This window comes from Sinocyclocheilus rhinocerous, unplaced genomic scaffold (genome assembly GCF_001515625.1).
Source record: "Sinocyclocheilus rhinocerous isolate Xijiao unplaced genomic scaffold, SAMN03320098_v1.1 scaffold166, whole genome shotgun sequence".
NCBI lineage: Eukaryota > Metazoa > Chordata > Actinopteri > Cypriniformes > Cyprinidae > Sinocyclocheilus > Sinocyclocheilus rhinocerous.
In genome coordinates this window covers 1,080,553-1,103,045 of record NW_015633186.1, presented here as the reverse complement: position 1 = coordinate 1,103,045, position 22,493 = coordinate 1,080,553, and the positions used below count along the sequence as shown (strand labels likewise).

The 22,493-nt window shown below is 38.8% G+C and overlaps 1 protein-coding gene across 3 annotated transcripts in view; it reads left to right on the top strand.

Moving 5' to 3' along the window:
• Positions 1–22,493, top strand: part of bcas3 (BCAS3 microtubule associated cell migration factor) — a 232,095-nt gene that overhangs the window by 22,564 nt on the left and 187,038 nt on the right. For all 3 annotated transcript variants that reach the window (XM_016556989.1, XM_016556988.1, XM_016556990.1), the window contains exons 8-13: positions 3,700–3,807; positions 3,922–3,998; positions 6,592–6,668; positions 7,381–7,464; positions 10,437–10,607; positions 13,156–13,249. In XM_016556989.1, coding sequence (XP_016412475.1) covers positions 3,700–3,807; positions 3,922–3,998; positions 6,592–6,668; positions 7,381–7,464; positions 10,437–10,607; positions 13,156–13,249 — 611 coding nt within the window. The remainder of the gene's footprint in view (positions 1–3,699; positions 3,808–3,921; positions 3,999–6,591; positions 6,669–7,380; positions 7,465–10,436; positions 10,608–13,155; positions 13,250–22,493) is intronic.

Sequence of the window (22,493 nt, the reverse complement as noted above, 5' to 3'; positions counted from 1 at the left end):
CCGTGCACTTTCGAATCGCTCTCGCGGATGTCAAACACATATCGATCTGCGCCGCGCCGCTTCTAGTCGAGCACACCTAGTGCTGCAGGCTTATTGGCCCACGGACGTTGATGAGATTAACCCCTTAGGTATCGAAATTTGGTACCGAACGACGAGATGTTTTTTGATACTCGATGGTATCAAGGCAATTCGGTCGGTGCCTAAAAAGTATCGAACTCGATACCCAGCCCTATTCATCGAGGACACTCTTACTTGTTATTGACACAAATACGACCGATTTCAAACACTGCTTGGAAAGAATTCATGTCTGTCTTACTTGGTTTTATTTATTTTCACTAGACTGTCCAGTCGCTGCCCTGTGATTGTGTGTTTGTATTTGTGATGTGGCTCTGAGACAGGGTTGTTACTGGCGGCTGGCAGATGTAGAGATGCAGCTCTGGGCACACGTTCATGTCTGCGGTGGGTTCTACTGCTTACTGGATTGTGTCGTTGACACGCATACTGTAATCCAGCCCTGGCTAAGCCAGCAAACTCAAACTCCAACAGTGGGCTGAGACAGACCACGGGTCAGTTTTGCCACACAACTCTACCTGTTGCCCAATCCGGACCTCCAAATGGCCATAGCACGATTTAAGACTTGTGGGACGATTCCATCAATCACTGATGGATCTGAAACACTGAGCCTCAGCTGCAGGCTTGACCTTCCAGACATTGAGAATGGGATGTGTATCACACACACAGCGAGCCTCCTGCTCCAAGACATTATCATGCTATCTTTAAAACATTATGCGCAATATGTCCACCCTGACCTCAAGCCACAGCGCTGAGGAGAAGTGGCTCAAATGGCAGCTGTTTGGGAACACGCTCAAAGTACAGGCTGGATTCGCAATCGTCACGGCTTCACTCAGAGATCACTCACTGTCTGTGAAAGTAATGACAAATTAAAAACCTCCCTGGCTCTTCATCACTCAGAATCAGTTGGGAACACGCTCAAAGTACAGGCTGGATTCGCAATCGTCACGGCTTCACTCAGAGATCACTCACTGTCTGTGAAAGTAATGACAAATTAAAAACCTCCCTGGCTCTTCATCACTCAGAATCAGAACTCGAAAGTATAGGATGTTGAGAGACACCACAGCTTTTTTCATTTATGGTTTAAGTACTTCCATGTTCCACAATTTGTGGTTTGATGTCTTGGCTGCTTTGTAAAAACTGATATGTGCATGTTTGGAAAAAGAGTTGTTTCCTCGACATGCTGTCCACGCTGTTTTATCCACTGTTTGCATGCTTGTAAATTATGAATGAGGAGTAAAATGACATTTTCCAACATTAAAAAAGAAGAAACAATGAAAAGGGTGAATTTGAGAGCTTTTAAAATGAGATGTTTAAACAAGTAGGTATAAAACGCTGTGCTATCTTGTGAACATGAACACACCTTTTTTTCTTTCTTTTGGCCATTTTTTTTTTTGTATTCAATTCAGTGCCATTTTTCTGCTTGAATATTTATTATTATTGATGGTTCTTAATGATTGGCTAGTTGTTTTATTTCTCTCTCTCTCTCTCCCTCTCTCTCTCTCTCTCTCTCCCTCCATAATAATAATAATTATAAGTATTTGTTTTTGTTTCCAGTTTTGATGCGTTTTATTTTCCACATGTTCTTAGTGCCAATGAAATCCTTGATCCTTGGACGTTATTTTTTTCTTATTTTGTTTTGTTTTGCATCGTAAAAACCCTTTTGGAAAAGTTGTATCTATATATTAATCTCCTCTACAGCACCATTACTATATCCATACATATGCAGACAGATGTTTTTGTGTTGCGTCTCAGTTTTTTGAGCATCCTGCAATGAACATTGTGGTTTTAAGGTGCTGTGCCAAGTTAAATTAGTCAAATTTAAAAAAAAAAGCTAGATAAACAGTTGTTTTTCCATCATATATTTGATTGCATTGTGTATTATAGCCGGCGCATTGTATTGTCCAATCATAATCCAGGATTGGAACTATCTAGCCTTTTTGACATCAGAACATCAGTCAATAGACCCGAGTCAAACCCTTGTTTTCACAGGAGCTTTGTTAAATTAGTAGCAGAGCCAATAGCACTATGCACTATACGTTTTATTGACAAGCTGTATGTTAATGCTAATCTATGATGCATGATATAATCACTTCTTGTGAAGCGGCAGACAGTCGGTCGAATTAAGAGTCAGACGCAGCAAATCATTAGTGGTTGCTTCCAAAGCCAATTGTTTTGTCAATGAAGCACAAGCTATTGATCATCTTCATTTACATGGAGTGCTCGATCAGCTCCGCGTCAGTGTCAATAATCTGGCCTCTTTGGTTCCAGTTTCGTCTATAGTTAGACTCTTGACATCCTTAAGTTTATTACTGACGTTTGAGCAACTTATGTACACTTAGCCACGGCTCCAACAGAATACCTGACTTGTTAGATTGGTATTCTGCTCCAGACCCACTGGGTTGGGCAGTGCTGATGCCATGCTTATTACCACAAGACTAATATCCTGCGGAAAGCAAAGTGCCCAGCACAGCGTCTTACCAGAAACATTCTGTTAAGATGGTTAATATGGCAGGCCAGGCTGTGCCAGCTGAGTGCGGAACACCTAATGAGGATTAATATCTGCCTTTATCACGAGCAGCAGCCACTGCTTTCACTTAACTCCCATCTCCTTGATGAAGGTAGAGAGGAAATAACTACAGAATGGCCAGTGTGAGAAAGTTTTCTGGTGGGTCTTGATCTTGTAATGTGTTTTGGGAACTTAAACATTAGGTTTTGTGTTATTGCAAATTACAATAAAAATGTACTAGCCTGTTTTGTTTTAGTTTTTTGTTTTATTTTGTTTTACTTTGCTTTGCTTTTTGTTTTGTTTTAGTTTTTTGTCTTATTTTTTTGCTTTTTCCTTTGTTTTTGCTTTGTTTTTCTTTGCTTTGCAGTGCTTTGTTTTTTTTTTGCTTTGTTTTGTTTTTCTTTTCTTTTCTTTTATGCTTTTTGTTATGAGTTTTTTTGTTTTGTTTTGTTTTGAACAACTTTTTTTTTTTTAATGTTTTGAGAGAAGTCTCTCTAGCTCACCAATGCTGTATTTACACAATGCTCACTAAGGCTGTATTTACTTAAAATTTACAGTAAAAAAACTGTAATAATGTGAAATATTATTGATTTAAAATAACTGTTTTCTGTTTTAATATATTTTAATTGTAATTTATTCCAAAGCTGAAATTTAGCAGTAATCCAGTCCTCAGTGTCACTTTACCCCTTTAGAAATTATTCTACTATCACTTTTGATCAATTGAATGCATCCTTGCTGAATAAAAGTATTCATTCAAACTCATTTCCTTGATTATTTGTCATTAAAGGGGTCATATGATGCGATTTCAATTTTTCCTTTCTCTTTGGAGTGTTACAAGCTCTTGGTGCATAAAGAAGATCTGTAAAGTTGCAAAGACTAAAGTCTCAAATCCATGTTCCTCACTCTAGCCCGATGTGTTTTTTTAACCTTAAACCGCATAAACACATTTCATTACACCAAATACGCAAAATTATGTTCTTTTTAGCAACATCATATGACCCCTTTAATTTATGAATAATATGTAAAAATAAAATAAATATGTAAAAATGTATAAATATTATGGTTAAGTATTAAGGCTATTTCGACTATCTAATCACTGCTCTCTCTTTGTTTTGCAGGACAAGTCCCCCTTACTGTTGTGTGGATCTTTATTCCTTGAGGACAGGAGAGATGGTCAAGTCCATACAGTTTAAAACGCCCATCTATGATCTGCACTGCAACAAAAGGTGCATTTGCACACATTTTGTTCTTAATTTTACCTTGTAATCATTTTAAATGCAGCATTATGTTTATGTACAATTTTTTTTTCTGACTCAATCTCTATCCCTTGATGACCATAGGATTCTCGTAGTTAGTCTTCAAGAAAAGATTGCTGCCTTTGACAGCTGCACCTTTATGAAAAAGTTCTTTGTCACAAGTAAGTGCTTCACGTTATAGATGTGTCTGCTGAACTTGACCCTTCTTGACCTTCTCTAGTCTCCGACGCAACTTTTCTTTGCGTCTTTGATCTGCAGCTTCGCAAAACAGGAAACCTAGTCTTGATTAATCCTCTTTGCACACTGACTTCATTAAACCCACAAAACCCCACATAACCCTCATACGTGCTGTCACACCAATGGAGCCGTTTTTCCTTGTGTCACTCCTCACGGCTATACGATATCAAAGCTCATCCACAACTCCACAGGCCTGCTTGTTTACACAAATGGCTTTTGTTTTATAATGTGTCAGAACTGGACACGTCTGTGTCAAGCTGCCATCGTGCAGCATAAACAACAACAAACAAATGCATATTGTCACTCAGCCCAGCTCTAGCACATAAAGAGCAATTTCATCTCCTCCAGTCTAGACCACGGGCGGAATCCGAATGACTTTTTTGCAATCTTGAAGGAGATGCTGCTCATAAGGTCCCAACTCTCATGTGCGTGACTGGTCTTCGTATATGGTTTCAGAAGAATAAACTGTCCATGTCACCATGTGAAACCAGGCCTCTGCTGCCCACTTAAGCAATCGTCTGTTGTAAATTGCCATTAGTGTTGTTTTAATGGCTCTCATTGTCTATCCGACTTCCCCGTCAACGTCTGCGCCACAGGAAACGGGCATGGTCAATAACCCTTTACATCATTAATCGCTTCTCTAAAGCTTCCTTAACATATGAAGAACAAGACTAGATGTATTTTTTAAAGTGACCGACTGAAGTCCATAGTTATTATAGTTAACTAAACTATTAAAAAAACCTGAAATCATAAAAAAAAAGTTCCTTAGGTGTAATTTCCGGAATATAAGTCACGTTTTAACATGCTGCGACCTATATTTCAAAGCAAAGAGTATACATTTGGATTTGTGCCGAATGAGAAAGGTACGTGAGCCTAAGTTTATTTGTATATAGCACATTTCTCACACTGGTAGTTTCACTTTAAATAAAATTGTTTAGACTTGGCTATTTTAACAAATTTTGTTTATAATGAATGCCACTATGACTTATGTTTGTTTTATACTTAAATTTTTAATTCCTACTCTTTTCTGAATACTGTTATGTTATAAAGATTTGTTGTGGAGTGAGGAGAACTGAAATACATGTCCATAGTGTTTATAATGTTTGTAAACATTTCATTTTATTTTGCATTTCATTGGATTACATTACATTTCAGTATTTTTACGTTTATTTCTTAATATAATGATAACCTGAATGTATTTTAGATTTTTTGTCTAGTGTAGATCTGAAATGTCATTTATAACTTTTTGTTAATCGTATACTTTGTGTAATTTATTTAGAGATCGCCATGAAAATAGCCTTGATGCTGGCACAGCGTTAAGAAGTGAATAAATAAATAATATAATGATAAAATATAAAGATAGGTGTGTTTTTTTTCTATCAACAACACTTTTTTTTCTGGAAAATACAGTATGTGAAATAATATAAATGTTAACTGAAATAAAAACAGGAGGGAAAAAAAGAAGAATAAAAAAATCAGCTAGTTGCCAAGGAAATATTTCTCATTTTCAATAAGTTTAACTTGGTGTACTGAAACAAACAAAATTAAAGCTGAAATAAATTAATGAAAGAAATGAATAAAAACTATATAAACATAAAGTATAAAAATGGCAAGAACACACACAATTATTAAAACTAACTGAAATTAAAATGAAAATAGAAAAATAAACTAATTTGAAAATCTATAATAGTATCTCTGTGATACTAAAATAACACTGCCAAAGATATATGAACAATACAAAATATGGAGTTATTTTATAGGTTATGTGCCCCACTGGCCTGCATGTTGTTTCTCATTACTTCTGTTTTTTTTGGGTGGAAGCGTTGAATAAGGTCTTCTCTTTCTGGCTGTGAGATCACAAAACAATGGTGAAAATCCCCCAAGCCCGGCTCACAGGATGTGTTAAACATACGTTATCTCACTGCATTGGCTCCCTCCACTTTGGAAAGGCACAAAAGGCTTTTGCATTACTGCGCTTGTGGCTTACCTCAAGTCCCATTCACCCGAGTTTCAGATCCAGTCTCTACACCCTAAATTACTGTCTGCGTATATTTTATATTCACTCCATGCTATAAATTACTGTCAGCGCACTTCACACTGTGATATGCACTTGCATAACCTTTCCTTGTGCAAAGGCAGAGAAAGATGTTTGGTGTTTCTGTGCTTATTTATTAGGTTTAAGACCTTATCTGATTTGCATTTGCTTGCGTGTTTGCTCTGTTTGTATGTGTCCCACATGTGATGTACAGCTACATTATCATGGCATGTTGGATCAGTACAGATTCTTTGGCTGTATTGCTCTCATGGGTCAATCTGTCTGGCAGTTAATAAGCTGAGGAGCCATCCTACTGTCACAAAATGCCATAACCCTTATTTAACCTCTGGTATTATTCTAACCCTAAGCTCTAGTAAAACACAGTCTTGGGTGAGATGCTGCTATGATGGATAATTTATGTGTTCTTTGTGCTGTTATTTAGTTTATCTCTTGTTATATTTGTGTTTTCCTTTGTGTTGCAGGCTGCTACCCCTGTCCTGGGCCCAACCTCAACCCTATAGCTCTGGGAAGCCGGTGGTTGGCCTATGCTGAGAACAAGGTAGTACAAACACCCAGTATTTTAAACAAATCTAGATGCACCCAAAATACCTTTTTTTACATTTTGTTTAGTAACACATTTTGTTGTGCCCCATCCAGATGTTTTTAAGCACAAGAACATGCCCTTTGTAAACGCTCAGCAACACCTAATAGTCCGCCTGATAGTTCAGGCCTTCCTTGAGATGGATTTGTTGCTGATAGTTCGTTGCTTTGCTTAACCTTAAATCAAACTGCAGCCGTCTTATGAATGTTTTTATTTCTTACGAATTGCACATATCATTATAAAGACAATGTGTGTCATATCAATATGAGCTAACAGTATAATATGACATATTATTATTAAGTAGACCCTTGATTCACCATCATTTATATAATGGGTGCGGTTTGTTTGCCTTGGAGAGGCCACTTGCTGCTTAATAATGGACAGATGGGACAGTGTGTCTGGGCAAAGGTAATGAGTTTCTGGCCAATGGCAGCTGAAGTGTTGTATAGGTCTGGGACATGGACCCTAGAGGGAGTGCATCGTAGAATGGGGCTGAAGAACTGTTTGTTGTCCTAATGGCATCCTCCTCCTCCTCTTACTCACCGTGCCCGTCTGCAGACGTCCTGGCGCGGGCTGTGACAGGCCTCTGTGGGTTAATGAGTGCTGAGGAGCTGAAAGGTTCTGGATGATAATGTGACTCTGTTCTGTCTCTGTTTGTGTGTGTGTGTAGCTGATCCGGTGTCATCAGTCCCGTGGTGGGGCCTGTGGAGATAATGCCCAGTCCTACACTGCCACGGTCATCAGTGCTGCTAAAGTGAGTATGCGCTTCTTACCGATGCTGTGACAAGTCACAGTAACATGTGGTAGTTGCGTGAAGAAGTATTTGCCCACCTAAGCCATAAATAAATGTCAGATAGATAGAATAAGCAAACTTTTATAGTAATGCATTTCACCCCAAAAAAAAAAAAGTTTGGTAGGTATTAATTATAAAAAAATATATAGATACTTAGACACTAAAAGTACTTTCTGGTCATCTAACATTAATGGGTTATTTAGGGTAAAACGTAAAACCTGTCTAGTTTAGAGAAAAGCATTATTTATTTGTCTTCTCCATCCATTCTAAATCCATATATTTTGAGTGGCTTTAGTGTCCAAATACGATTTGAGGCCACATTAACACATTAGTCCACACGTTTGACCAACACTTGTGGAATGATTTATGCACAGATTATTTCAATTGTGTCTTGCTGACTTCTCGTTTATGAGCATTATTAATTTTGTTTTATATGATTAAAACCAGCCATTCTTTTGTAAAATCTTACATTTATAACTGTTGGTGCACTGCGTTTAAAAATCATTCAATATGGTGGTGAAATCATTACTGTTCATTACACTGGCCAAACTTTTTAATGTTTTTAAAAAAAATTTTTTTTTAAACTGTTGTGTTTAAGGGCATTCAGTATGATCACACTTTTATTTCTAAGACACGATTGGCCCAGTAATCCTTAGCTGTGTCACATTAATTCATGATAAACCTGTTTCCAAGGCAAGGAATCAGCTTAAACCTTATAAGTTTTATCTGGCTCTTGCAATTGTGTTTTTTCTTTGCACTTACTTGTGTATTTTCAGTCATGCTTTCTTTCCTGTTTGCACTGCTCTAAATGAAGCTCATAATGTGTGCATCCCAGAGCGGTCTTGGCGTAGTCCTCAGTGATTCAGAGACCCACTAGAGTTCATTTAGTGGTGCCAGAACCTTGGTGCTTAACCTTTCATATGGTTCCAGTCTCCTCTCCTTGTTGCTTAATTGATTTATTAAGCCCACATCTGTATTCCCCGGCCGCCGGCCTGATCACCGCCTAACGAGCGCTAACAGCTTACGTGAGAGAAGTACCATTAGTCTTAATGGCGGTATACATCAAAAGGAGCACAGCAAAGGTTAGCAGAGAGGAAAACAAGGTTAAAAAAGCCTTGATACGCAGACAGGCCGTCTGCAGACGGGGCTGTGATTTATAACCATCTCCTCCGCTCTGACACACGGTCCCTGTGCTGAGTGGCTCTGAGTGCGGCCGTCTGGGGGCCAGGGGGCCATCTCCCATCTATCCTGTAACACAATCACAAAAAAGGAGGGGGAGGGCACCTTTTGCAAAATTGAATTCTTGCAAGGCACAGATTGTGTAAATGAGTGCGATGTGACCAAAAGAGAGATGTCATTGTGCCAGCCACAAGCCTGCATGAGCGGGGTGCCCCAGGGCTCTGTTTTCAGACCTCTGCTGTTGTGAACTGTGTTTGGGGTAAGTGGATAGCACAGCTTAAGTAGGGTCTCCTCTAGTTCTCACTTAATGGAGTGAACATTGCTCTATGTGTGTGTCTGTCTGCCAAGGCCCCGGAGAGCTTAATCAGGCATTCAGGCCAAGCGGCAGCGTCAATACCTCGTGGCGCCTGTGTTTGTTGGGCCCTTTGGAGAATGCTCTGACAAGCCCACTAACTGACTGTGTGTAAATTGCTTTGCCCCATCAATTATTAAGAGAAGCGTTTGCCTCCTAATTGATCAACACTAATGTGTTTTCTAATCACTGCAGTTAGAGTTTTTAGTGCTAATCCAAACAGTCCCCATTGATCAGGGTTGGCGAGGGGAGGGGGCCGCCGGCTGGTGGCAGACACTGTACTGACTGCCGTGCCAGAAATCGGACATCTCTTCTCAGCTCTCTTCTCAGAGTAAACATTGACACTGACTCGCACAAACACTAACCGTTAGCCTGCACGGCTAACTCACACACCTGTCTGTTGACATTGCCTCAAACAACACTGGATGCAAACATGTTTTTTAGGTCATTGCTCAACAAAATGTCTGGATGTGCGAACATTGTTTGCAGTATTGATTTGAGTGTTGCAATAGTACTTCTGTTTAGCTGGCGCAAATGTTGCTGAATTACATGTTTTTCTTTCAACCCTTTGCATGAATTACTGAATATTAAAAAAACAGGTTTCATTTTACTTTAAAACATCTAATTATTCCACTTTTTTCCAACTTCATTTTTACAAAAACTAAAAACTAAATTGGGTAATTAAACTTATTATGCTGTTCAAGGTGTTGTGTTCTCAGTACCTTTGGAATGTCTTGTACTAACATTTATCGCATGGATGGATCTTTAAAGGGATAGTTCACCCAAAAATGAAAATTCTGCCATTGATTACACCCTCATGGCGTTCCAAACCCGTAAGACCTTCGTTCATCTTTGGAATACAAATTAAGATTTTTGCTGAAATCTGAGAGCTTTCTGACCCTGCATAGACGGCAACGCAACTGAAATGTTCAAGGCCCAGAAAGGTATAAGGACATCATTAAAATACTCCATGTGACATCAGTGGTTCAACTGTACTTTTACGAAGCTACAAGAATACTTTTTGTGTGCAAAGAAAACAAAAATAACGACTTTATTCAACAATTTCTTCTCTTTCATGTCAGTCTTTGACGCGTGTTCACGAGAGTAACACAACACATGCATGTGGTGCTGCTGACTGGGCCTTGAATGTGTCAGTTGCGTTGCTGTCTATATGCAGGATCTGAAAGCTCTCAGATTTCAACAAGAAATACCTTAATTTGTGTTCCAAAGATGAATTTAATTGCCCAAACTTTTTTTTTTTTCGGTTTTAGTTTTTGTAAAAATTGAAATTTTCGTTTCTGTGTTTCGGTATTAAAAAACATTCTGTGCATCACTATCGTAAACCACTACAGCTTTTTGATTTTTAAATATTTTTAAAGTTCTGTCTTTGTCTTCCTGTCAGACGTTGAAGACGGGCCTGACAATGGTGGGGAAGGTCGTGACCCAGCTCGCCGGTACACTGCCATCAGGGGCACCTGACGAGGAGGGCACTGCCCATAGTGGCACCCGCCGCAACCCTCACCAGCCTGGTGTGGTCACCATCATAGACACACACACTGTGGGAGAAGGACAGGTACGAAATGCTCTCTCATACATAATAATCTGTATGTTTTTTTCCAGAGATGGAGGCTTGTGAATGATGGGATTTCTAGCACGCAACAGTATCACAATAGTGTGTCTGTTTATGGTACTTTCTTCATCCATCTGACCTTGATTCGAAAGAACCCGGATTCATTCCCCTTTTCTCCGAGATAAATAATCCATTAATCCCATTCCTATCTCATTCAGTATTAGTGCTTCTTGTGGCCCAAGGGGTTTGTCATCACCTTGTCATAAGAGCACATGCTTGACCGTTCGTTCACAGACTCCGTGCCAGGCCGCAGTCTCCTGATCTCATGATTTAGCCACTTCCTGTGGCTGTTTCCCCCTTGGCTGGCACAACCCTAGCCTTTTAGCATGAGATCACAGGCAGGTCATTGCAGAAGCATTACGGAAAAGGTCTCTCTTTTTTTTTTTTTTCACACCAATGCCTGAATGTGTTAAAAGAGGACATGTAGGTGTGTGACACGTGAGCATTTTAATAGAGCACTAAGTTTAAAGGCTAACTTTAATATTTGCAGTTTCTTTATTCAAGGATTTTTACTTGGAGAAAGGTTAAGTTGGAACAGGTTTCGCTATCCTGTTGATTCTGACCCATGTAAATAGATCCTCCCATTTAGTGGGCTGTTAAAAATGTGTTAGTTAAACCCTCGATTCCCCAGAGATTCTACCGCGACCCGATTGACGTTACTCTTATTTAGAGGTATGATTTATTGTGCTTTTTTATAAACCTATACCACTCTGATTTGCCAGAGTCAACAGTTTCTAAGAGAGGTTTCCTGTGTTTATATCACCATCCGCTCCAGAGCCAACCTCACAAGAAGCTGCGCTCCTCCCAAAGTGGACTAGTCATGTTTTCAATGTTAACACAAAGCATCTTTATGGAATTTACTGTCAGTGCCATTTTCCCGTGACTCCAGCAGTGGTCTGGGCATTTTTCCCATCTCCCCCACTCCCAGTCTCAGGGGACACGCCCCACCCCCCTCATCATCATCATCATCATCCACCTCTTGCAGCTCTGTATTTCCTGCAAGAAGTTTATTTGCTCTTTGGAGCTATCCGCACACTAATACTGTTCCAAAGCAATAGTATATTCCTGTACAGAACAACATTGTCTGTTTTTGCCCCTAATAAAAGTGATCTGGTTTGTGTCACAGGAGCATTTTTTTGCAGTCTGAAATAAATGTCTGGGTTTTAGAGCAAGGCTGTTTTCTGTTTGGACTGGATCCTATTAAAAGCTGCCTTGCTCCTTAATGCAACACTCCGCTACATTTATCACTCTTCTCTCCGGCTGTCTCATGTCTGGGCTTAGTTATAATCTCTTTCATGAGCAAACTTAACAGAGGGCCACTGACCAGAGAATAGCCCCTTATGAGCAACACATTCTCCTTTTTCTTTCTTTCTATTTTGCTTTCGAGTTTGATAGGCTATTTGAAAGATATCAGAATTTATATTGAATTTTAATATCTACACCCATTTTGGAGAAATGTTTGATATTTAAAATGCCAAAAAAGTTTTACTACTTTTTGTTCAGTTTTGATTTTTTTATTTCATATTTGATTTATTATATAAATAAATAAAAATGAACATTCTCGTTATTTTTTTTGTTTTATTTTTACTTTTGTACTTTTTGTTGTTATTTTTATTTATTTATTTATTTTTTGTTTTGTTTTTCGTATATTTTATATTTGGTTTATTGAATAAATAAAGAAAAAAATTAACATTGTTTATTCCTTCATTCTTCTTTCTTTCTTTTCTTTTTTTCCTGTACTAATGTACATGAGTGGATGAATTACGGATTCACATTACAGTTCTTTTAACTGGGAGCTATTAATCTCTTTTGGGTAGCAAAACGTGAAGAGATACTATAGAGTTTCTTCCTGCTCTGTTTGTTTCAACTCCTTCAACATGGCACTTTTTCCTTCCTGTCTGATACAGAACTGTTGCACTGTGGGCTTTGGCAGAATATGCACATTGATCACAGTGGTCATGTGGGTTAGTCTTTATTTCTTTGAAGCCGTGTTCATAAGACACACCAACATATTTGCGGGCATCTTTTAAAAAAATGTCTATTTGAATTCCATATTGAAACTATTTTGCCGAACATGCGTCATTTAAAGCTAAAATCTTCCAGTGTGGATTAAAGTAGACACAAGGATAATTGTTAAGCACCCGCAAGAGGACAGCATGTTTAAGGCTGAATGACATGATGGGGAATGGATGATGATCATAAAAAAAAAAAAAAACACACATGGAAACCTTTTCAGCTCCATACAATGGAACACAACTTGGAACAAACTTTGTTTTAGTTTTAAACAAAATGCCAAAACACATCTTTGTAATACTGATTCAATCTTATGTAACTGTGAAGATCAGATTGCACAGGCCACTGTAGAGCTAATGACCAGCTATGTGTCTAAAACACTTGAGACGTGAGGTAAACAAGAAGTCAGCTTTTATTTATGTAGCTCCGTCAACTTACTGTAGCTTTATTGTGTGTTTTTTGGGTGTATATGTTTCAGGTTCTTGTTAGTGAGGATTCTGATGGAGAAGGAGTGATTGCACATTTTCCAGCACACGATAAGCCTATATCCTGCATGGCGTTTAATCCGAGTGGTAAGTGAACACCTCATTTTGATGCCTCACTGAGTCCTACCAAAGCACAAAACTCTAGGCACTTGGTTGGCAGAAGTTTACATGGTCTTAAAGGGGACGCGTTGTGGCTATCCCTTGATTTTTTAAAATTAAAACAGTTTGATATACAATGCAGATTTATTCGGTTCACAATGCAAAGTTCTCTTCCTAGTCCACCCAGATCATTAATATAAACTGTATTGACCTGCTCTGATAACCAACATTGTACTGCACTGGTATGTGGAGGTTAGCCAATCATAAAAGAGTGCATTTTCATATAGAAGTCTTAAAGGTACAGTAGCAACCTATTTAAGGGGATAGTTAAGATTCTGTCATCATCTACTTATCTTTATGTCTTTGCAAACCTGTATATTTCTTGATTTTTTTGGAACACAACTGGAAGTATTAAATGGAGATGTTGACTTATTTTCCATATGGTCTTTCAAAGTTAGATTTTAAATTTAACAGAATATTTATTTTTGGTTGAGCCATTCCTTTAATTCTAAGGGTGAAAATGGTCACTTAAAACTAAAGTTTGACTCTTTTTACTGCAGGAAAGGTTGTCTAATATTCTTCAGGGGAAAAAAAAGAATGATACAAAAGTGTAAAATAAGGCCCATTTGAGAAGGAGATGGCGGTGTCAGTCATGTCACCTTTTTACATGTAACCTCATCTTGTTCTGTAAGCGTTACTGTCTGCTTGGCCCTTAAGATCTGTTGTTCTGAAAAGCAGCCGTTGTGTGTCTTCTGATGAATATACCCCCAGGCACATAGGTCACTGTCATTTCTCCCTCTTTTTCCTCTATCCAGCCTTCTCTTTCTTCCCTCTTGTCTCTCCTTAGCACGTAGTGGAATATTTAGTGATCATTGATCTTGTTCATGTCTGTCTCTCTTGAAGTGTATTGAAGTCAACAAAGCCCTCGGTCTCTTTCAGATTAAATACCCCAAGCGCTGAACAGGTACAGTTTCATACCTTAAAGATAAGAAGAGCCGTGCTATTCAGAAGGCGCAGGACGGGCTCATAATTCTTAGCACATTTAGACAGCCACGTCACAACATGCTTTAGTCATTATAAGGGCCGTTATTCATTACCTGTTGGATTTTTGCACCTTGATTTTTATTTATATTCAAGATTTATTTCATTTCATTTTATGATTCTTTCCTGCTTGAGCACCATGACTTTATGTCACTAGTCCATGGCTCCAACTGTTTCTTGGATTTTATGGAAAAATACAGTAAAACCATGGTAGCATTGCCCTCAACCCGCCCTTGAACTAGCGTCTTGGCTCATTTTGATAGGCAGTTATCTGATCACGTTTCAATTTTACATATAGTCATGTTTGTTTCTCCGGATATCCAGTCCAGTCACAATGGCTCATTGTAAGGTGTGTGTCGCAGATTGAGAGTTCTTCTAATAAGAAGGTGCTGAAAGCTAATGATAGCCATTGCCCTAAGTGAAATCTTTCACATATCTGTCCTTACTAAGAAATACTATGGGAGACTCCATTGAGGATGAGTCATTGTGTACATTAGTATACAGCTCCAGGTGCAGATGATTTTTGCATCGGGTTACTAAAAGATTGTAAGGAAATGGTGCATATCTTAGTACATCAAAACAATCCTGATGGATGTTCTGTATCAACCGCACAATATTGAATTGATGCCAAGCCTCAAAACTCGTGCCTGTGAGCTGCTTGGGTACAGTAATATTATAAAGAGGATTTATGCAAAGAGCAGTTTAGAACAAGTACATATAACTTATTAATTTATGATTGATTGATTAATTAAAATATTTTATTTGTTATTATAAAATAAAACTTTGTGGACTTTGACATTGATCTACTTATTTTTTTATTACATTTATTTTTATTTAAAATAGATTTATTCTAATCACAGCTCTATTTTGTTATTGTCATTGTCTCATTTGTTTCAAATTATTTCTGTTTCTATTTTAAGAGAAACTTTAGATTTTTTTGTTTGTTCAGTATTTAAATGAAATATTAGTCAGAAAATTGTCTATATATATATACAGTGGGTACGGAAAGTATTCCGCCTTGTTTGTTTTTAGTAATTGTATTTTTTTTTTTTCTGTACTAATTTATTAAATCATATTTATTCTTTCTTCTCAGTTTGGAAGCCCCATATTCTTACCTTCGAATTTTTCAGCATTATTGAACCATTACATTCTTTTGATTCGCGTATAAGATGAGGGAATAAAATGCAGTGAATTACACCCTTCTAATTAGATTGTCCTAACCTCACTTTGGACAGAGCATGTTTGTCTCTAGGTGGCGCTATTGGTTAACCTTTAGACCTCAGAGTAGCAAGCCACCTTTTCCCTATTAGCATGTGTGCAGCAGGAGGTGGAGGTGGAGGTGGAGGTGAAGTCAGTGTCCCATCACTATGGTCAACTGCACTGGAACTTTCAGCCCAGTAGTTCTTTTATCTTCATGAGTCAGTGAAAAGTGCTATGGATCACGGGGCAAAGCAAACATACAGTCAACAATTAAGGCCTGCTCAGGGACATTACTTGTACAAATATTAGTGCAAATGTGTGTTTTTCTTAGATCAACAAAGAATTGAAGGTCACAATAAAAACAAGTGTGACTACATAACCGTCCTATCAATCTGAAAAAAAGTGTGACCATAATTTTTATATATTTTGGTGAACAAAACATTTTTTTGACACAAAAAAATGTTGGTAAACATATATTCATGATTATTTATTTAATTTACTTTTTTATATGTACACTACCACTCAAATGTTTGCAGTCTGTAAGATTTTTTTGAAAGAAGACTCTTATGCTCATCAAGGCTGCATTTATTTGATCAAAATACAGTAAAAACAGCTATGAAATATGACTTCTATTTTAATATATTTTAAAATATAATTTATTCCTGTGATGTTTTTCAGCAGCCATTACTCGAGTCTTACTAGGTGCGTTTCCATTACAGATTTGCGCAAAACTTTGGCGATATTTTCTAAATGTCGATAAAAAAAGTATTGCGAAATGACGGCGTTTTCATTAACCAATGTTATGCAACTAAAACGTAACGTGCGTGGCGCGGCTGGAATAAACCATAGACTGTATAAAAACATAAACACAAGCATTGAGTGGCCGCAATCAGCTTCAGTGACCGTATCAGTGCCACACTGCACCGCAGACGTGTGCAGTGTAAATTGTCTGAGCATTAATGGTAGGGAAAGCCCCTTTATACTGGAGAGCGGCCACGTATGAAGTGTTTCTTGGAGGTTATAGTACATTGAAGAATGATCATTTGCCTTTTTACATACGCCATGTGACCTGTAAATGCGGAAAAACCGTTTCCATTGCAGTTTTGCGAATTATTCCTTTTTCGCATTGCCTGAAAAAACACCTCATGCGAGCGTAAAAACTTTTTTGCGATATATGGGCGTTTTTGCGAAATTGACGCATTTCCATTAGGCGTATTTTCAATTTTCAATTTCAATTTGCACAATTTGAAGGGTAATGGAAACGCGCCTAGTGTCACATGATCATTCAGAAATCATTTATAATATGCTGATTTGTTGCTCTAGAAACATTTCTTGTCAATGTTGAAAACAGTTGTTACTTTTTTTTTGTAAACTGTTATGACCCTTTTGTCTACAACTCTTTGATGAATTTATTTGAAATCTTGTGTAACATTGTAAATGTTTTTACAATCACTTTTAATCAATTTAATGCCTAAATAGAAGTGTTAAATACAAATCCTTCCAGGCTAACTGAAAAATATTGTTAAATACTGACCTGTGTTTGAGAATTACAGCTTTTTGGTTTTTCATTCTGTAATATTTTGGTTACTTTTTCACTGAAGAATTTTGTCCCAGCCTAGGGAGGCCCCAGTCCTGGTCCCCCGAGTGCTGAGCCCCCAGTGTGGCCCTTTGTCAGGCGCCCTCTACCCTCATGTGGAAAGTGCTTTGGGGCGGCTTGTTTTATATAACAGTGAGGTGCTGTAAACTTCAAACAGTTTAACCTTCACCTGTCAACTTTATTCAGAAATAATGGGATGTGTCTGTTATCACCTCATTTGCTTGGGCATAAATCGAAAGGGCTATAATAATTGTTTTGAGTTATGAAATTGTTTGGCACCAGGAAGGCTGGAAGAAATCCCCGTAGTCCTCGATACAGAAAAAAGCCTCTAGATATGCTGACTAACAAGGTCAGGCTGAACGTTCCCTGAGACTTGTGTTCACATCCATGCTGTAATTTACGTTCCTTACATCATTAACACATGATCAAAACCAGCTCTTTGAGATTTGCAAGAAATGCCTCCTCAGCACTGTGATGGAAAGTGAACGGCGGCTTGAGTTTTAAAGGGGTCATATGATGCTATTTCGTTAGTGTGTGTTGGACGAAAAACAGAAGGGCGAGGGTAGAAAATGGCGGCCAGTCGGGTAGCTGGCGCTTGTGCTGTGGTGTTGGAGCTTCTATTCATAGGCGCATAATTAAAGGATGCTGCTCCGAACAGCAGCGTGCAGGACTCACTTTAGCCAGAGTATCTGTTTTTCACTCCTTGTCCTCTTCTGCTCTCTCTTCTTCCATTTGAGGATGCTTCTACAAAGTTTAAATGGCGCTAAACTGGTCTTAATCGATAACAGAGTGAGCGATTGGTGTGAGGGTACGGTCGCGTGCAGTGCGAGGGTGGACAGGTCTCACGGCCCATGAGACTCACTGTAATTCCGCTCAATCGCGGAACTGATAAGCATCAAGGAATCTGCTCTTGCGAGGCAGCTTAGTTTAGCTCAGTTCATTCTGGCAAGTGTTTGCTTGCGGGTTCTTAAAGGGGAAGGGTGATCTGAAGTGCCTTTTTGTCTGTTGCGGGTGTGGCCTTTCTAGCACCCACTCCCATGAGTCACTTACAAACACCCAGCTGGAGTGTTTTAGATTTTAGATTCATGTTGTCTAGAAAAATATATAGAAAAGCTGAAAAAAAAGAAAAAAAGGTTATGATGTAAAAAAAAATACATATTTAAGAAATACATTTATTTACTTATTTTTTATGGTGACAGCGACATAACGACATAATATGCAGTTCTCTGTTTTTTCCTTGAGTTTGTAATAAGCCATGTCTTCATGCAGAGGTAGCAATTAAGGATGGATCTGAACTCATCTGCTCCATTGAAAAAGCTTGTTTGTGGAGTTTACAAACTATCATTTGGCAAGATTCACACACAAATTTGTCTGTGTGTGTGTGTTTTAATGGGGCTGTGACCGTGTATCACATTCCATTTTGTGCCGTGCCTGAGCACAGTGGGACAGTCAGCAGGGATTAAAAGCCCAGGCTGAGATGTCGCCTTTTAATGCACATTGCAAGTGAAGAGCGGGACATTAGTGGAATTTGCCTGGAGCATGAGCTCTATTTTATAATGGCATTATGAAATCTGATGATGTGCATATAGATTTTCTTCAATGTTTTTTATTTTTGATAATCTTTCAAATATTTTTCCCCCATATATAGAAATTCTGTGCAGTAGCTGTTAAAATGTCCACTGGCCACTCCTCTTTTTGTTCTAATTCTTATTCTAATTCTTTAATTAAATTTTTTATTTTATTTTATTCAACTAAAATGAAGAGTTGACATTTTTAATAGAGACTTTAAACAAGGATGACCTTGTAGAACAAACATGTTAAAGGGATAGTTCACCCAAAAATGAAAATTTGATGTTTATCTGCTTACCCCCAGGGCATCCAAGATGTAGGTGACTTTGTTTCTTCAGTAGAACACAAACGAAGATTTTTAACTCAAACCGTTGCAGTCTGTCAGTCATATAATGGAAGTGAATGGGAATCACATCTTTGAGAGTCAAAACAACATGCACAAACAAAACCAAATTAAACCCTGCGGCTCGTGACTATACATTGATGTGTAAAGACACGAAACGATCGGTGCATTATAAGTGCATTACCGCTACCTATAGGAGTGTCAATGGTCCATTTGAGAGATAGGTGGCGGTAATGCACTTATAGGTCTGCGATCCCCCGTAAAGCAAGAAGAAGAAGACTCGGCATGCGCCGGCTGTTGAGAACGCGCTCAGGACAGTTCGGACATTGCGGTGAATCAGAGGTAAAAAACAATGTAAATACTGTTCAGTTTCTTGCAGTTCGTTTCGTGTCTTTACACATCAATGCATCGTCACGAGCCGCAGGGTTTAATTTGGTTTTGTTTGTGTATGTTTTTTTGACTCTCAAAGCCGTGATTCCCATTCACATCCATTATATGACTGACAGTCTGCAACGGTTTGAGTAAAAAATCTTCGTTTGTGTTCTACTGAAGAAACAAAGTCACCTACATCTTGGATGCCCTGGGGGTAAGCAAATAAACATCAAATTTTCATTTTTGGGTGAACTATCCCTTTAACCAACAGATTTGTCCTTAAATTACTACAAATGTCTGTGTACAATTAAATTATTCTTTTTTTTAAAATTTAATTTAAAAAAGTCAGTTCCAGACATATTAACTGTCCAACAAACAAACTAGAAGTCGTCTCTTAGCTGTTTTTTAATGGTGTTTCGAAAAGGTGGTAAAAGCAGTGTCTTGTGAAGTCTGTACCTCAGTTTGTAGTTGTAAAACCTTAGTCAGACGCTTTGGTTTCAAGTCTTCAATGGAAACATCCTCCCTGATCCCCCCTTCTATTCCTCTTGACCTGAGAAGAGTTACTTCTCTTCTTCACCTCTAGTTTCTAGCTTGTTTTTGTAGGAAGGATTGCCTGTGTGGACCACGTTGTGGACAGCTTTATGCTTTTACTCTTAGAGGCTTTTTAGCAGTTGAATTAGTTTGGTTGGCCGATTGGCTTTAGTCTCCAAAAGTTCCACCAGATTCCCAAGGAACATCCGACGTTAGTTTTCCAAACACCTCAGCTGCAATGAATGATCCATTGTCCTGAGAAAATCCTAAGGTCATCCCCCAAATTAAGGGCATTAACATTGAAGTGCAGTATAAAGAACTGTGGAATCGTATTTGCTGTGGTAAATTTTTCACAGGATTAATTAGCTAACAGAACCCTTTAAAATAAGGGATAGCGCTGAAATGGAAAGAGATTATAGCAACTGTCTGTTTCCTGAGAAAGGATTACTCTCTTTCCATACTCCTCCTTTTTGCAGCCAGACTCTTATCTAGAGATTGCGGTTTAGCCAATTTATTTGGGGCTTTCAAAAATCACACAAAGGCCTGTTTTAGGCTGACTAAGCTTTTCAAGGCGACTGTGCTTTTCCACCGCTGAGCGTAAAATAGATTTGTACTGCTGTCAAGCATCAACTGCATTTTGTGGCCGTAGACAGATCCACAGAAAGAACCTACAAGAGCGATTTCATGGCTGCATAAATAGTTAGCTGAGGATAACAAGGCAGTGTTCACAATTAACACTTGGCAAATGCCACATGCGATGTTTTTTTTTTTTGCATCGTATATAATGTTGTCATTTGGACTACGGCATATTGTGAGAATGGTAATCTGACTGGTGTAAATAATATTGAGTAAATCTAATCATACAAAATTATTACTAAAGAAAATAATTTTGTCTTGGGCGACTTTTATTAACTCAGTCTCAGAGAGTAAACTTTGGTTTTCTCTCCAGAACTCAGTGGCCGCACATATATGGAAATCATCTCTTAATTAAACAATAAAACACCACCTCTAATAATAACATGAAGATATACAAACACACACCCCCACACACACAAGATTTTCCCCCATTTTCAATTGTTTTAGTTCAATGAAAGGTTAGATATTTGTGAATTTTAAAAAAATAAAAGATCAAAATGATTAACAATGCAGATTTATTTTCACAGCCTTCTTTGATCATATTTACCAAGGGTGCCAATAATTCTGACCACGACTGTATACGACTTATCCCGGGAAAGTCTGATGCCTATTATTAGACAGAATTTCCTCCAAAATCAGCTCAGGAAATGTGAGTAAAAAAGTGTGCAGATTCCGTGTGGGCCTAGTGATAACCTCCACATCCATCCTTCCTTAATGGACGTGACCTCGTGGTCACCTTGGTTACGCCGTTTCTCTAGAAGGTGAATTTCGTTGAAGTGTTGTATTAAAGTAATGATTGCCTCCTGCCGAGAAAAGGCCTTTATGATCTATTAATATTCAAGCGCTTACAGGTGGTTTGGCTGTAAAGCAAATACATAAACATTCTCCTTCGTTACACTTGAATGTGGATCAAATGAACCGTGGGCACCTTTTTCCTCCCACCTACTTTTTTCCCCTCCCTTCCTCAAAGCTCTCAATTGAATTGTGGATGTGGTTTCGTAGCTAAGAGCTTTGAGTGCCTCTCCAAGCCAGCATGCCCACAGGAGCAGTGTACCATGTTTAAAGAGCATATCCTTGGTACCAACGTGCCTAGATAAACAGTGTCCCTGGCCGCACGATGCTGTGAAACGTGCTCGCAAGCCCCCTCTGGAATCCGCAGCAGTCATCCCTGCCGGCCAGAGGAATGGAAACTGGAGACGGCATTACATCTGCCCGGCTCACCACGAAACACTGCACAGTCACCGCGCCAGGCCCCAATCTGCCACCCCGTCCTCGACTCCACACACACACACAAACACAAGCCGCCTCCAGGTTGGATCAAACAGCCCAGCTTTTAGAAGTTCTCACTTAGTCTGTAAAAGATTAACAAGTTATTGACTGCATGTTGACCCATGCCGGTCTCCTCCTCTCTTTAGTACTGTTATCTGATGGTTGGAGTGAGGGTGGCCTCCGGACTAAGTGAGTGTTGCTCGCTCCAGGCTTGAGTGGGCGGCTTTGATGTGAGATGTGCAACCCTGTGTATGTATGTATGTATGTGTGTGTGTGTGTGTGTGTGTGTGTGTGTTCCACAGCTTTCATAAACACCTCCACAAGTGCAGCATGACAGGAGAGGATGCCGTCCAATGGACTCACAAAGGACCACAAACACACATGCACGCACGGTCGTGCTTTTACAACTAATGTGGGCAGCCACAAGGACAAAATGCTGAGATTGATGTGTTTATTTGTTCTTTTTTTTTTTCTTTGCATAAAGTTTGTGTCTGCGGTATTAGAGCGCACCGATTCCCAGTGTCCGCCCTTTAAAGGTTTATCCACATGTTTATAATTTGAGATTTCCTCTTTTTCAAAGGTCTTAGACGAGTGTTGTTAATTTGAAAGGGATACTTTTGTTTCAGTTTTCCGACTTTGCCAAGTTGGAGGCCTCTGCTTGTCAGGCTGCTGAG